This window comes from Acinonyx jubatus, chromosome B4, assembly GCF_027475565.1.
Source record: "Acinonyx jubatus isolate Ajub_Pintada_27869175 chromosome B4, VMU_Ajub_asm_v1.0, whole genome shotgun sequence".
Lineage (NCBI taxonomy): Eukaryota > Metazoa > Chordata > Mammalia > Carnivora > Felidae > Acinonyx > Acinonyx jubatus.
Genome location: NC_069387.1, coordinates 37,963,510 through 37,977,225, shown reverse-complemented (window position 1 = coordinate 37,977,225; position 13,716 = coordinate 37,963,510). Strand labels below are relative to the sequence as shown.

Genomic DNA, 13,716 nt, shown 5'->3' with positions numbered 1-13,716 from the left:
CATCAGAAATGGCTTCTCCCATGTGACAGAGAGGGACACAGAAGCCCAGAAGAGTGGGGCCTGGTCTAGCCCCACAGGGACATGCGCCCAGGCTTCTCACCATGTGCTCTCCTGTCAGTGCTGGCTGCCCCAGGTGTGCCAATAGTTAGCCCAGGACAGAAACTACAGCAATGGGGAAATACGCTGTACAAGGAGGCAATAGCAGCTTCGGTGGAGGCTCTGGTCTTTAGAAGAGCACTGTGAGGCAGGCCCTCCCATGCAAGGCTGCTAAGGAATAAATTGGTACAGCCTTTCTGGAAAGCGGTTTGATAACAGGAATCAAGAACTTAAAAATTCCACATCCTACAAACTGGCACTTCTCGTCCAGCAATCTTTCCTAAGGAAATAACCAGATTCAGAAAAAGACTTAACTCAACAATGGTTATGTATATTTGTAAACACTTGAAAAAATGTCCAATGAGAGAAACATAAATTCAAGTGTATTAACTCAATAAATTACGTAGCACTGCTAAAAATAACATTTTCAAGAAACTTTAGTGATGCAGAAAAATATTTATAATTTAATATGAGAAAGTAGAATAAAATTGTATATAATATCTCAAATCTTTTTATTTTATTAAGTTTGTTTATTTTGAGAGAGCAGAAGAGAACGAGTGGGGGAGGGGCAGAGAGAGAGAGGGAGAGAGAGAATCCCAAGCAAGCTCCACACTGTCAGTGCAGAGCCCGATGCAGGGCTCAAACCCACAAACTATGAGATTGTGACCTGAGCCAAAATCAAGAGTCGGACACCTATCTGACTGAGCCACCCAGGCGCCCCAATATCTCAAATCTCTTTAAGTAAAACATATATTCATTCATCTATATGGAAAAAAGCCTGGAAGAAATGCATCCAAATACAAATAGTGACCACTTCTGGGTGGTAAGGTAGATTATGAGTAATTATTTTCTTCTCTACTTTTCTGTTTTTCCTAATTTTATTTTTTTATTATTTTTTTAATGTTTATCTATTTTTAAGAGAGAGAGAGAGAGACAGAGCACAAGTTGGGGAATGGCAGAGAGAGGGGGAGACACAGAATCTGAAGCAGGCTCCAGGCTCTGGGCTGTCAGCACAGAGCCCGACGCAGGCCTCGAACTCACAAACCATGAGATCATGACCTGAGCCGAAGTTGGCCGCTTAACCAACTGAGCCACCAGGTGCCCTTGTTTTTCCTAATTTTAAAAATTAGCATGTATTACCTTTAGTTTCCTAAAGCTTATTTTAAAAAAAAAAAAGTGCTAGGAAGGAGAATGAGAACAGGTCTTTCTCTAGCCCTGGCACCCCAGTCTGGTTGCCTCACTGCAGACTGCCCCCCAGAGGGGACACAGGTTACATGAGTAAACATGACTAGGAGTTCCCTGCACCCGTCAACTGGGTCCTGCCTAGAGCTGGACCATCAGTATGTTGACCTTCTTTGGCCTACAAAAAAATGTGCTCTTCTTGGAGTAGGGCCAGCACAGCATCTGCAGCCAGAACCTCCTTCTCTTGCCCTAGGCCTCACATTCCCCACCTGTCGCTGTGCCTAGGGATACACAGACTGTTGCACTGAGCTGTAGTCTCAAATAGATGACAGTTGGAGGCAGAGAGGCTGAGCAGAGACCATCAGGTTGGATGCCCTTCTGCATTACAAGAATAAAGAAAACAGGGCAGAGAGCATAGTTTATGAGTGTGCGGTTTTTTAAAGGTTTAGTTTAAACTCCTGTAATTGACCTTGAATTCCCTCCTAAGTACTACATGGAATTGATTTCTCCCCAAAAGGCTGTTAATGGCTTTTCTCTGAGACTCAAGTTCTGCTAATATCTGCTGTCACTCCATTATAGTATTTGCTCAATGAGAGGAGCTAATTCCCCCAAATCCGCTTCTAAATAGATTCAAAAGAGCCTCCTGGCTTGGGCAGGCGGTGCTGGGCCCAGAGGCAGGATTTGGGCGAGCACACAAGCAGCTCAATGGAAGGGAGGATCATGCAGCCGAGAGGACTTTGTGCCAGAAAGCCGCTCCTTACTCTGCTGCTCCTGGCAGTCCTGGAGCAAGTCCATTCCCCACTGGGCTCTAGCATCCCAGACTAAAGAGCAGGCCGGCTCCCAATCTATCTCCCTACTGCTGCTGGGCACAGGAGAAGGAGTACAGTGACTGTTTGGCTCTCGAAAGCTCTGTCCAGTGGCCTGGCATTGTGGATTTCCCAACCTACTGAGTGGAGACTGTTCCCCAGGGCAGACAGGGTCCTAAACAGAAGCTGATGAGATGGACAGAAGAGTGATATGCAGGGAGGCAAGAGCATCCTCCATTCAGTCCAGGCTTGCAATGATAGGGCAGAAATCAAGGCTCCCTAGCCCACCCCAGGCAGTCTCTGCCCCTGTGATATAGACATGCTTCCTTTTTTCTATCTCCCCCCACCCCCAGCAAACATCCCACCTGTCCTTCCCCTGCATAGAGCATCTCTGCCTCCTCTTTAAACCCCAGCTGAAAGTGTCCTCCCCTGTGGATCCTTGACTCTTCCTCTGTGCTCCTAGAGCACTCAGCAGCTTGTTTTATAATTTTTTGTTTACACGCCTGCCTCCTTCCCTCCACGGCAAACCAGGCCTGCCTCCTTGTCCCTGTGTCTTCAGGGACAACACAGGGGTCTGCAACACAGGAGGCAGACAACACATGGTTGAATGAGTGTCTCTCTTCCCTCCCACTGAAGCTAGAAGGAGCCTCTGTGCCCAGAGCCCAAAGCTACGTGCATCCAAAGCTGGAGTGCCCTCCCTCATGCTGGTCCGGGGGCAGGTCCCCACCTTCGCCTGGACACTGTAGGGACAGGTCGTAGCAGGAGGAGGGGCTGGTGACCATCCTGGCGGTTGGCCAGACTGTCTGCCATCCACAGGAGGAAGCCTCTCCCTCCATCCCAGACCGGCTCTTCAAAATTGTGTTAGTGGGCAACTCGGCCGTGGGGAAGACATCTTTCCTGAGGAGGTTCTGTGAGGACCGGTTTGCCCCAGGCCTGGCAGCCACTGTAGGTGAGTTCTCGGGTCCCACTCTGGGAAGGGGACAGTGTGAGAAGGGGGCCCAGGAAGGGACTGGGGGCCCAGCAGGAGTGACCATGGGGGCCTGGCGGGTAGGGAGGCCTGTGTCCGCTTGTTCCCCAGTGAGGCTAAAGGGGCAAGGTGAAGTCCAACTCCCTCACCCTGCACGGTGCTAGCTGCTGAGCTTGTTCCACATGGAGCGGAACCACAGAAGGCTTCTTCTGTCCAGCCTCAGGGGAACTGAAGTTTGCCTCATGCTCCCTCGTCTCTGAGCCCATCTATTTCTTATCTTTTTTTCTCCATTTTCAGCAGGGCCCTGAGTGTTCATGCTTTTCCTCAGGTGCACACCTGACACCACAATCCCCACCCCATCCCCCAGGGGCCAGCAGCTTCCTGCCCTGCCCTCCGGTGTGTGTGTGTGTGTGTGTGTGTGTGTGTGTGTGTCCCCACCTCCCCCAAGGGCCAGCAGCTTCTTGCCTGCCCTCCTGCGTGTGTGTGTGTGTGTGTGTGTGTGTGTGTGTGTGTGTATGTATCCCCACCTCCCCCAGGGGCCAGCAGCTTCCTGCCCTGCCCTCTGGTGTGTGTGTGTGTGTGTGTGTGTGTGTGTGTGTGTGTGTGTAGATGGGTGGAGTGGAGGACAGTGCATTGGGTGGCTTCATTTACCATCACATTTTACCCATTCTGCATCCCAGGCCTGCTGGGTGACAGCTGGGTTTCATCATTAGGCTCAGCCACTAATGGATGATCATGGCTTAATGTGTTCCCACTCCTGAGTAATATTTTATTCACATGGAGGCCTTTGCTCACTGCATTGGAATATGTGACAAGACTCAAGGGTGTACTGACCTTTTAGCTTTTGTTTGAATCACTCAAGCAAAACATAAATCCCTTAAGCACCTACTATATACCATTTAACTGTAGTGATCGGTCAGCTGGATTTGAAAATACATTGATGTGACCTGCATAGTTAGCATGGGCTTTTATGTTCATCTCTTCAAATCTGTGTTCACACAACCCCTGTTATCAGCCCAATGGAGAGATCAGGAAACTGAGGCCCAGAGAGGTTAAGGACGCTTGTCCACATCCCCTCAGCTGGTTTAGTGCTGATATTGGCCCCCTGCATATCCCTTCTAGTCCATCCCACAGTATCTCCTAACAGTATTGAGTTGTGTGTGCCCAGCACCCGGTGGGTGATGAGGACACTTCCCTGCCACGAGAGTTGGGCACACATTGATACAGGCAGGGGAGGCTGTTAAAGTTCAGTGGGACACCAGAGGACCTGGATCTTCATCCCAACTCTGCCGCTGGCTGATCAGCCGTGTGACCTCTGGAGGACATGCCCCACCTTGGGGCTTCAAGTTTTTCCTCCTGGAGGATTTGAACCAGGTCATCCAGGAAGGCTTCCAAGCCTGGTTCTCAGTGCAGACCATGTTTGACCTTTGACTATCTGACAAGCTGGCTCTATAAGACAGACTTTCCCTGCTCCAGGGCCCTGCCTGGGGAGACTCCATTTTCTTCCCTTTCCTTCCAAATTTTTTCCTGCATGTGGATCCCTTCCCACACACTTCAGGCATACTGTTCTTACGGTTGGGTCTTTTCCTATGCTGTTATCACATCTGGAACATTCTCCTGTCCCCTCCCTTCTGCCTCATTCCACCCAAAGACTGAGAGAGTCCCCAGATGAAGAATCAGGACCCTGACAGGAAGAGGGGCAGAGCCTGTGACTCAAGCCTGGAAGAGTCTGGCCTTGAGAGGCAAGTCTGGGAGTGAGCCCAGTGTGCTGCAGAAGGCAATAGCTGTGGGAGGGAAGACTCACTTTTCCAGGAGCATTCCATGGGATAGGAACCCCAGGTCAGGGCTCCAGCACAGACTCATGGGAGGCAAGAGGCAGATGCCAGCCTCTTGGGCCTCAAAGGCATCCCCCTAGGCAGTGCACACAGTGTGCCTCTCCTGTTGATGAAATCAGGGAATCAGGGTCCGTTTACATTTCCAACTTGTGCCCCTGAGCTGGAAGCCTCTGAAAAAGGAAAAACCAGACTAATTTGCACTTCCCAGGAGGCCAATTATGGAAACACCTGCAATTTAGGAAGGGAAAAATATCAAAGATTCCAAATCAGGAATGCCCTTCATCACACTGCGCAGAACATGCTGGAACAGCAGCTGAAATTAGTCTCCCTGCCACATAATGTGCCTTGTTCTGGTACACTTGTCAGTAACAGATGTCATGCCAACCACCAGAAAGATGCTCCCTTTAAAGAGACAGAAAGCCCCAGAGTCCTGCCTATGGCCAAAGCAGGGAGCCTAGACTGGGGCTCTGGCTGCCACCTGTTAAGGGCAGCAGCACCATCACAGTCAGCACAGTACTAACAGGGGCTCTACAGGTCCTTCAGTCTTACCACCACCGTCAAAGGGGACTTCAGGTCTCCTACCACATCATACGAACGTGATCTGTGCTCGACTTGTGGCTTGTGCACCATGTAAGTGCTACAACACAGCAATGTGACTGGGAGCACCCTGCCCGGGAGCACCTTTAGGACCAGCTTTCTTCATGGGAAGGTGCTTGAGCCCTGTGGGTGTCCCGGAGATGTCAAATGATGGCTTGTGTAGAACGTTAGAGCTCACTTTGTCAATGACAAGGCTGATGAATAGAAGATAAAGCTCCATGGAAACCAGGACCCTGAGTCCTGTGCTCCTTCCACTGCCCCACATTGGCTCACAGACCCCTGCTTTAAGTCACAGGCCACAACCCAGCGTGTTTCTTCTAGAAGTTTTCCCCAACAGAATGCACTCTGCCTTTTCTTGGCCACCAGAGTCTGGTTTCCTTCCTACTCAGCATTTCTACAGAGAAATCCCCAGAGTTTTTCTCCATGACACCTTGAAGACTCTCCCCACTCCCATATCCCTCCTACTCTAAATGATGTCTGGGGCCTGTCTTGTCCAGAAGGGCTAACGTCACCCTCCCTGGACTCCATCAGCCCAGCTGTGATCCATACTATCCCACGACAAGACTGGACATGATTCACAATGAACAGGGATTCCTAAGGTCCAGCTGTCATTCAGAAACCAGTTAGGTTGCAAGTTGAATGTCATGTGTTCATTGAATGTCACAGCTGAATTTAAAGATTATGAACATCTGGGGGCGCCTGGGTGACTCAGTTGGTTAACCATCCAACTTTGGCTCAGGTCATGATCTCACAGTTCGTGGGTTTAAGCCCTGCGTCGGTCTCTGTGCTGACAGCTCAGAACCTGGAACCTGCTTTGGGTTCTGTGTCTCCCTCTCTCTCTGTCCTTCCCCTGCTCACACACACTGTCTCTCTCTCAAAAATTAATAAACATTTAAAAAAATATTATGAACGTCTGACCTACCCCTCCATACCCTCCATCACACCTCATTTGCAGATGAGGAGTGAAACCCCACAAAATGACGTAATGCCACCAAGGTCACACAGCTCGTCAGAGGCAGAACTGAGACTAGAACATAGAACAGAGGGTTACCTCTGCTCCTGAAATATTAGAACTGGTTGTGGTCTTAGAAACCAGTTTATTCCAGGCCTTCTGGTCCCACATCATTGTACGTTGCCTCTTCTACTATTGGACTGTGACACCATGTGTCTCCTGCCATCACCCCCAGCCTTCCCCATGGGTTTATCTGTTTCCTTGGCCTCTTTGTCTGAGGTTGCAGAAAGAAGTATGTTGTGTACCCAGAAGGGACCCTCAGCAAGCTCAGCATAGCACAGAGCCCATTTTGTCTAGCACTCCGTGGTCCACTTTGCTCCCTGCAAGACAAGCTCCCTGTCCTCTGGCAAAGAATTTAGCCATTATGGTAAAGCAGAACCATGACAGCAGCCAAGACCTAGCTGCCCCAAGCAGCACCACCTGCCACCCCCCCCCCCCCACCACCACCTGCATGCCGTTCCATTCAGGAGAAGGCTCTGTCTTCGGGGGCTTCGGACCCTCTGGCTACTTTAAGAGCAGGCCCTGAAGGTGTGTTGACCATGGCTGGCTTTCTCTTGAGCAGTTATCAGGAAGCAGGAAGCTCCTTCAATCCCCTGGAACACAGACTGGGGAAGCCCTTCTACTTTGAGCTAAGAAGAAAACTCACCCTTTCAAATTCAGCCCAGCTAGTCATAATCCGTTTTGATGAGAGCATTTGGCCCTGGACTTTCTAGGTGAAATGAGGCTGCCAGGTGTCCCTGTGCACAGGGCACTGCTCCAAAAAGAAGAATGAGCCTCAGAACTGGGCTTGCAACTCGGCGGTAGCTGCTGCCCAGCTGGGCAAGCAACGGTGGACAAGGCACACTGTTGCTGGACACCTGCTTCTTCATCCCTCAATGGTGTGGGGGTGGGGAGTACACATGCACTTACCCGTGAGCATTTGCATGCAGGCGTGTGCCCATGCATGAGTGTGTATGCATGTGCATGTGTGTACAGATGTGCATGCAGGCGTGTGCTCGTGCATTGTGCAGATAATAACCCTCATGTGAAAGACACAGGAGTGTGGTGAAGATTGAGAGATGGCATGGGAAAACTAGAAATATCAAGCATTCTACCCATGGGACAAACCCCTCTTTTTCTCTCTCAAATGCACAAACGCACTCCCTTCTCAGGGCCTCACCTGTGAAGCACAGGGACTGTAGAGTCCCTGTAGGTCTGCCATTCTAGGAATGGATGACTCTCCCGCCTTCCCGCCACTCCTGGGCCCCTCCCCAGAGCACTAGCCTGTGCCTGTAGATGTTGGCTGGAATGACCTTTTCTATTTACTGCTTCTCTGTTGTCTTTTTTGTCCCATTCTGTCCAAGATTCTGTTGCTGTCCCTTGCTGAGCCCTCCATGTTAAAGGCCTCAGAGGCTGGACCTTTTCAAAGAGGCAGGGAATGCCCTCTGGTTCCCTGATCTGATACCATGAGGGGGAAAGACGTTTTTAAAAATGTTAAGCATTTGTGAACACTCTTTTTTTTTATTTAATTTTTTTTACATTTATTTATTTTTGAGAGACAGAATGAGACAAAGTGAGAGTGGGGGAGGGGCAGAGAGAGAGGGAGGCAAAGAATCTGAAGCAAGCTCTAGTCTCTGAGCTGTCAGCACAGAGCCCAATGTGGGCCTCAAACCCACAAACCATGAGATCATGACCTGAGCCAAAGTCTGACGCTCAACCGACTGAGCCACCTAGGCACCCCCCCTTTTTTTTAGAGAGAGAGCAAGAAAGGGTGAGGGGTAGGGGGAGATAGAGGGAATCATAAACAGGCTTCATGCTCAGCAAGGAGCCTGACATTGGGCTCAATCTCATGACCTTGGGACCATGACCTGAGCTAAAATCATGAGTCAGACCCTCAACAGCCTGAGCCACCCAGGCGCCCTGATTTGGGAACATTCTTACACGATGTAGGCAAGAAGAGTATGTTCTCAAAGAAGCTGCATCAAGGTCCTTATTTCTGAGGGCCACTGTAGGGGTACAGAATGCATGTCTCTGACCTTGTCTCTCTGGTCTAAGACTCTGGGTAGGGTCCCGGCCTCAGAGAGATGATTTTGAGTGGCCCAGTGGATGGAATTAGGAGCTCTAAACCCATCTTAAGGGTGAAAGCTGCTTTTGATTCCCTACCTTACCCCTTTTCTTCTCTTCTGACCCCAATCTGCCTACCACCTCTTCCCCTGCCCCACTCCTCCACAAAGATTTGACTGGGTGATGGAAGTCTGAAGGTATGATCCATTCCTGCAGGGATATTTGGATTTTATTAGGGGAACTTTGAAAAATATTTTAGGGAGGAGGAGAAGAAAGATATATGAGGACACTCTCCTCCTTTTCCATCTTTGCAATAGTAAATTCATGAAAAATAATGATTGTCTTTGCCTTGGTGTATTGCTTTTATACATATGTGATCTGATACTTACTATAGTATACACAAAGAGCATGTGGATTACACTACAGTGAGGAACCTACAGTTAGAGAGGTTAAGTGATTTGAGCAGTACCCCCACAGCCACCCCGCAGTGGCAGACACAGGACCAGAACTCAGGTTCCATGCCTCCCTGTCTAGTCCCCCACGTCTCCTCCCAGGAACCGCATGGGGAGGATTGTCACCCTTGGCCTCATTTGCTTCCAGCTATGTGGGGGGGGGGGGCATCTTTTTCTGATTTGGAAGTGATAGGCTCATTCCACCTTGCAGGCATCGATTACCAGGTGAAGATGGTGCATGTGGATGGCTCGTACGTGGCCCTGCAGCTGTGGGACACGGCCGGGCAGGAGAGGTGAGGAGCGTCCCCGGTCAAACCCTGCCTCCTGCATTGCCCATCACAAGGCCTGAAGGTCCAGGCAGTGGGGGGGGGGGGGGGGGGTGGGGGTGGGGAGGTGGGGAGCCATGCAGCCCATGACCTGTGACCCCTTGATGGCAGGTATTGCTGTATCACCCAGCAGTTCTTCAGGAAGGCCGATGGCGTCATCGTCATGTATGATCTCACAGCCAGACAGTCATTCCTGTCGGTCCGGCAGTGGCTGAGCAGCGTGGAGGTGAGCTGGTGACCTTCCTAGGAGCGCTTATGCTGACTCCTGTCTCCCCTTTGTCCCTGCCCATCTCCTGCCTGGCCCTCTGCTCTTCCAAAACCCAATTCAAAACCCACCTTCTCCAGGAACAAACCAATTCTGGCGTTCATATGGCCATTCATCCAGCCCAGTACTGGGTACTGGGGATTCAGGAATGAACAAGACAGACACAGTCCCTGCCCTCATGGAGGCAGGGACTTGAAAAATACAAATTATATCAATAACTGTATCACTGCAATTGCCGTAAGCGCCATGAGCGAGTGGCATAGGATTGGGGGAGGGGCTTAGAGTGGAGCATCAAGGAAGGTTTCCCTGAGAAACCCACATTTAAACTGAGTCCCACCGTGTTCTTCCCCCTTTTCATCCCCGCACTGTTCCAGCTGCAGGGAGCCCAGCTGTGCCTAGCCTAGGAGAAGCACCACGCAGTGTTTTGGGGCCTCTGTCACATCCCTTCACAATGTGAGGGCCCCTGGCTCACCCCAAAGTTACCCTGGGCAGGGCACACAGGCAACAGTACTCTTCTGTGAATTCTGGGTTATCTGTGGGACTCTACTCTCTTGATTTATACTTGCAATAAGTCACTTTTAAAAAAATTTTTTTAATGTTTATTTATTCTTGAGAGAGAGAAAGAGAGCATGAGCAGGGGAGGGGCAGAGTGAGAGAGGGACACAGAATCTGAAATAGGCTCCAGGCTCTGAGGTGTCAGCACAGAGCCCGACGTGGGGCCATCGGGGCTCTAACTCACAAGCCATGAGATCATGACCTGAGCTGAAGTCAGACACTTAACCAACTGAGCCACGCAGGCACCCCAACAGTAAGTCGCTTATAAGTGCTTTTTACTTTCTGACCATCTGCATGTTCTTCCTCTACCCCTCACATGTAGCCTTCACAAGGCCAAAGTCAGTGTGGACAAGCCACATATGTGTTTTACAGGGCCTCAGCTGAGTATTTAACCAAACAGTCAGAGAGGATGTCCCAACTCCTTCCACTGGCAGGATCCATGCTTTGTTCATTTATTTGTTGAAACCACTGCCAGGCACTGGGAATTCTAACAGCAGATAAGAGACAAGTTTTCTGTCCTCATGGGGTTTATCCCTGCTCAAGCCCCTAGAACCTGCCATAGCCCTTACCTCCTGACCACACTGTAACACTGCTGTGAAGGTCACTCCTAAGAACTGACACTATGTTTGTCACTGTGTAACTGGTGCTTGGCATGGGGCCCCCCCAGAACTAGTGCTCAGCACATGTGGGAGGCATGAATGGATACGGAATCCTTACGCGGGCAGAATACTGGAGTTGTTCATTTCTTCATCCTTTTGGCCCTAAGATCTGTGATTCCTCCCACCAAAATCTGTTTCTCTTCTAGTTTAGGTTGGCTGGGCCATTCCTTTCTCTGCTGTTAATCCACATCCCTCTCATTTCCAGGAAAAATAAGGAACAAGAATGGAAACTAAATTCAAAGGTTTCTCTGAGATTTGCTTAATACAAATTATTTCTCAAAGTACTAGGCTTAAAAAACTTACAGTAGAGAAAATATAAGTTTTGAAATTTAGTGAATGGCTCTACACCAAGCTAATAAGGGAAATAAATTGTATGGGTAATCTGGAAGTGATTCCTGTTAAAACTTTAGAATTTATGACATGATTTTTTTTTGATACAGCTACAGATTTATCTTCCTTGCAGAAATTAAGCACCAGGAGAAACATTAGGGATTACCTAACCCAGTGGTTCTCAACCTTTCTTCCTTGGAGCCCTGGGAAGATAATGATGTCCCCCAGGAACTGGGGAGTGCAGGAAAAGGGGCCATGGTCACAGTTCTGGGTCCTTCACCCCCCATGTTGGTCAGAGCCACTCTTCATTCAGTTTTCTACATTGGAGGCCCAGGTACAATTTTGTTAGACAAGAGGATTTCCCTTTGAAAATCACTGATCTAATATAGCCATCTCATTATCAAATGGAGAAATAGAGGCCATGCCTTCTTTTGCATCACCCGTTCTTTTCCCAGCCACAGACATTTAATCCCTAATTTGTCTCCTAATATCTAAATCTTTTTAAAAGTTTTTTTTAATGTTTATTTATTTTGAAAGAGAGAGACAACATGAGCAGGGGAGGGGCAGAGAGAGAGAGAGAGAGAGAGAACCTCAAGCAGACTCCATGAGGTCAGCACAGAGCCCAATGTGGGGCTCGATCCCACGAACAGCGAGATCGTGACCTAAGCCAAAATCATGAGTCAGATGCTCAACCGGCTGAGCCACCCAGACATCCCTAAATCTTGATATATACTAAAGCAGGCAGAGGCTGTTCAAATAGTCTGGGATCAACAGGGATGGATAGAAGCAAACTTATAGAAACATGCTGTCTGCCATCAGCAGGGGGTGTAGTTTCTGAGGCCCTTGTTTTGGACCAAGAGCCCAGGATCTAGCCAGAGAGGTGGCATGTCACACTGAATTTGGCGGTGGTGGTGGGGTGAAGGAATATCAGAGGGCCATCATGGCAGGTAGAAGAACAAGTTCCATCATTCTCTAGAAAACCAGGCCAAGCACCAGAATGTTCTGTCATTCTCTGGAAAACCAGGCCAAGCACCAGAATGTTCCATCATTCTCTGGAAAACCAGGCATGTTCCCGAGTGGGGTAGGGCTGAAAAGCATCAGCATGCACCCAGGGAAGCCCTCGTGCATCTGTAGGCCCAGAAAGCCACGCCAAAGGGGCAATTCCATATGCAGTTAACTCAGAATTATCTATGTGTGGATGGGGCTTTTCTGTATAGTTCAGAGCTTGAGTTTTCTTTCTTAAAAATTTTAGCAGAAGGTATAGGTAAACTCAAAATGATGATTCCAAACCTGGATAATCAGGATCACCGTCAGTGCTTTCAAGCAAAACAGATGCCACAAGCCTTCTCTCCCAAACAGAATGATTCAGAGGCTGGAAATACAAAGAAAAAAAAAAAAAAGCAACAGTTCCCCCAGGTGATTCTGATTCTCAGCTACCATGGTTCCCCCAACCTGGGAAGTGCTTCTCAAAGTCTTATATGCACAGGAATCTCCTGGGGACCTTGTGGAAATACAGAATTTGACTCAGCAGGTTCAGAATCTCAGGTAGCCCCTGAGATTCTGCATTTCTAACAAGTTCTCAGGTGAAGCCAATGCTGCCAGTCCAGGGACCACACTCTGAGAAGCAAGGTTCTAAATCAGTTTCAAAGATGTCCGTGCTTCTTCAACAAGAATTTGCTGAGCATCATCCACATGTCTTGCACTCATGAGGCTCTCTGGGGGACTGACTCAGTGTGGGGACCCAGTCTGATGGCCCAGGATTTCGAGAACAAGTGCAGGGGGCCGTGGTGTGAACATCTGAACAAGTGTCAGATGGTGGAGTCTGTGTTGAAGGTGTGGAACAGTGGGATCATGAATGCAATTATTCTCAAGAGTCTTGAAAAGCTAAGTCACTCTGCCTTGGCAACCAGCAATCAGGGGTGTCAGGTGACAGATTAAAATCTGACACCTAATTTGATCAGAGGGAACTGAAAATAATAAGAACTTTATATTTGTGGAGTACCTTATTTTTCCACAGAGCTCCAAGCACTTTGCCAACTCCCTCGCCTAGAGAAGGGAGGGTGGAGGGGGAGCTTTAATAACAGGCTTTGGGTTCTGAAGCCTTATTATTAAGTGAATGCTGGCCAGCTGTTCTCAGTGCCCCTTCCTCCCGCAACCTGAAAAGCAGTGTAAAAAGAGAGGACTTAAATTGCCACAGATTACACTTGGCAAAGACTCGCTGTTGGAAGAGGTTGTGTGGGGTGGGAACAGATGCTTGGGGGAGGTATGGACTTCCCTGAAAAGGAAGCTCTCACCACCCCAGCTTGGCACTTCCTGGCCACGAAACTGGCCAATCACCTAATGACAGAATGGACCAGAGGCTCTGAAGGGCTCCTCCTGGCCCCCACATGCTGACAGGCTACAGCATTTTGGTCCTCTGGGGGAGGGAGGGGGGATCCAGGATGGAGGAGTGTGTGCAGATGAGAGGACCCTAGAGGATCCTTCCAGCCCCGAGGGAACCCAAATCCTTTGAGATTGAAAGAGAATGAAAGCATGCCCTGCTTTATGAGGTGGGAGAGCCCTGCCCCCCATGGCTGTTCTCCCACCCCACC

At 49.4% G+C, this 13,716-nt stretch overlaps 1 protein-coding gene across 4 annotated transcripts in view; it reads left to right on the top strand.

The window, feature by feature from the left end:
• Window positions 1-13,716, top strand: part of CRACR2A (calcium release activated channel regulator 2A) — a 136,072-nt gene that overhangs the window by 109,601 nt on the left and 12,755 nt on the right. For all 4 annotated transcript variants that reach the window (XM_027074070.2, XM_027074069.2, XM_053225733.1 and 1 more), the window contains 3 exons: window positions 2,901-3,033; window positions 9,202-9,283; window positions 9,428-9,542. In XM_027074070.2, coding sequence (XP_026929871.1) covers window positions 2,901-3,033; window positions 9,202-9,283; window positions 9,428-9,542 — 330 coding nt within the window. The remainder of the gene's footprint in view (window positions 1-2,900; window positions 3,034-9,201; window positions 9,284-9,427; window positions 9,543-13,716) is intronic.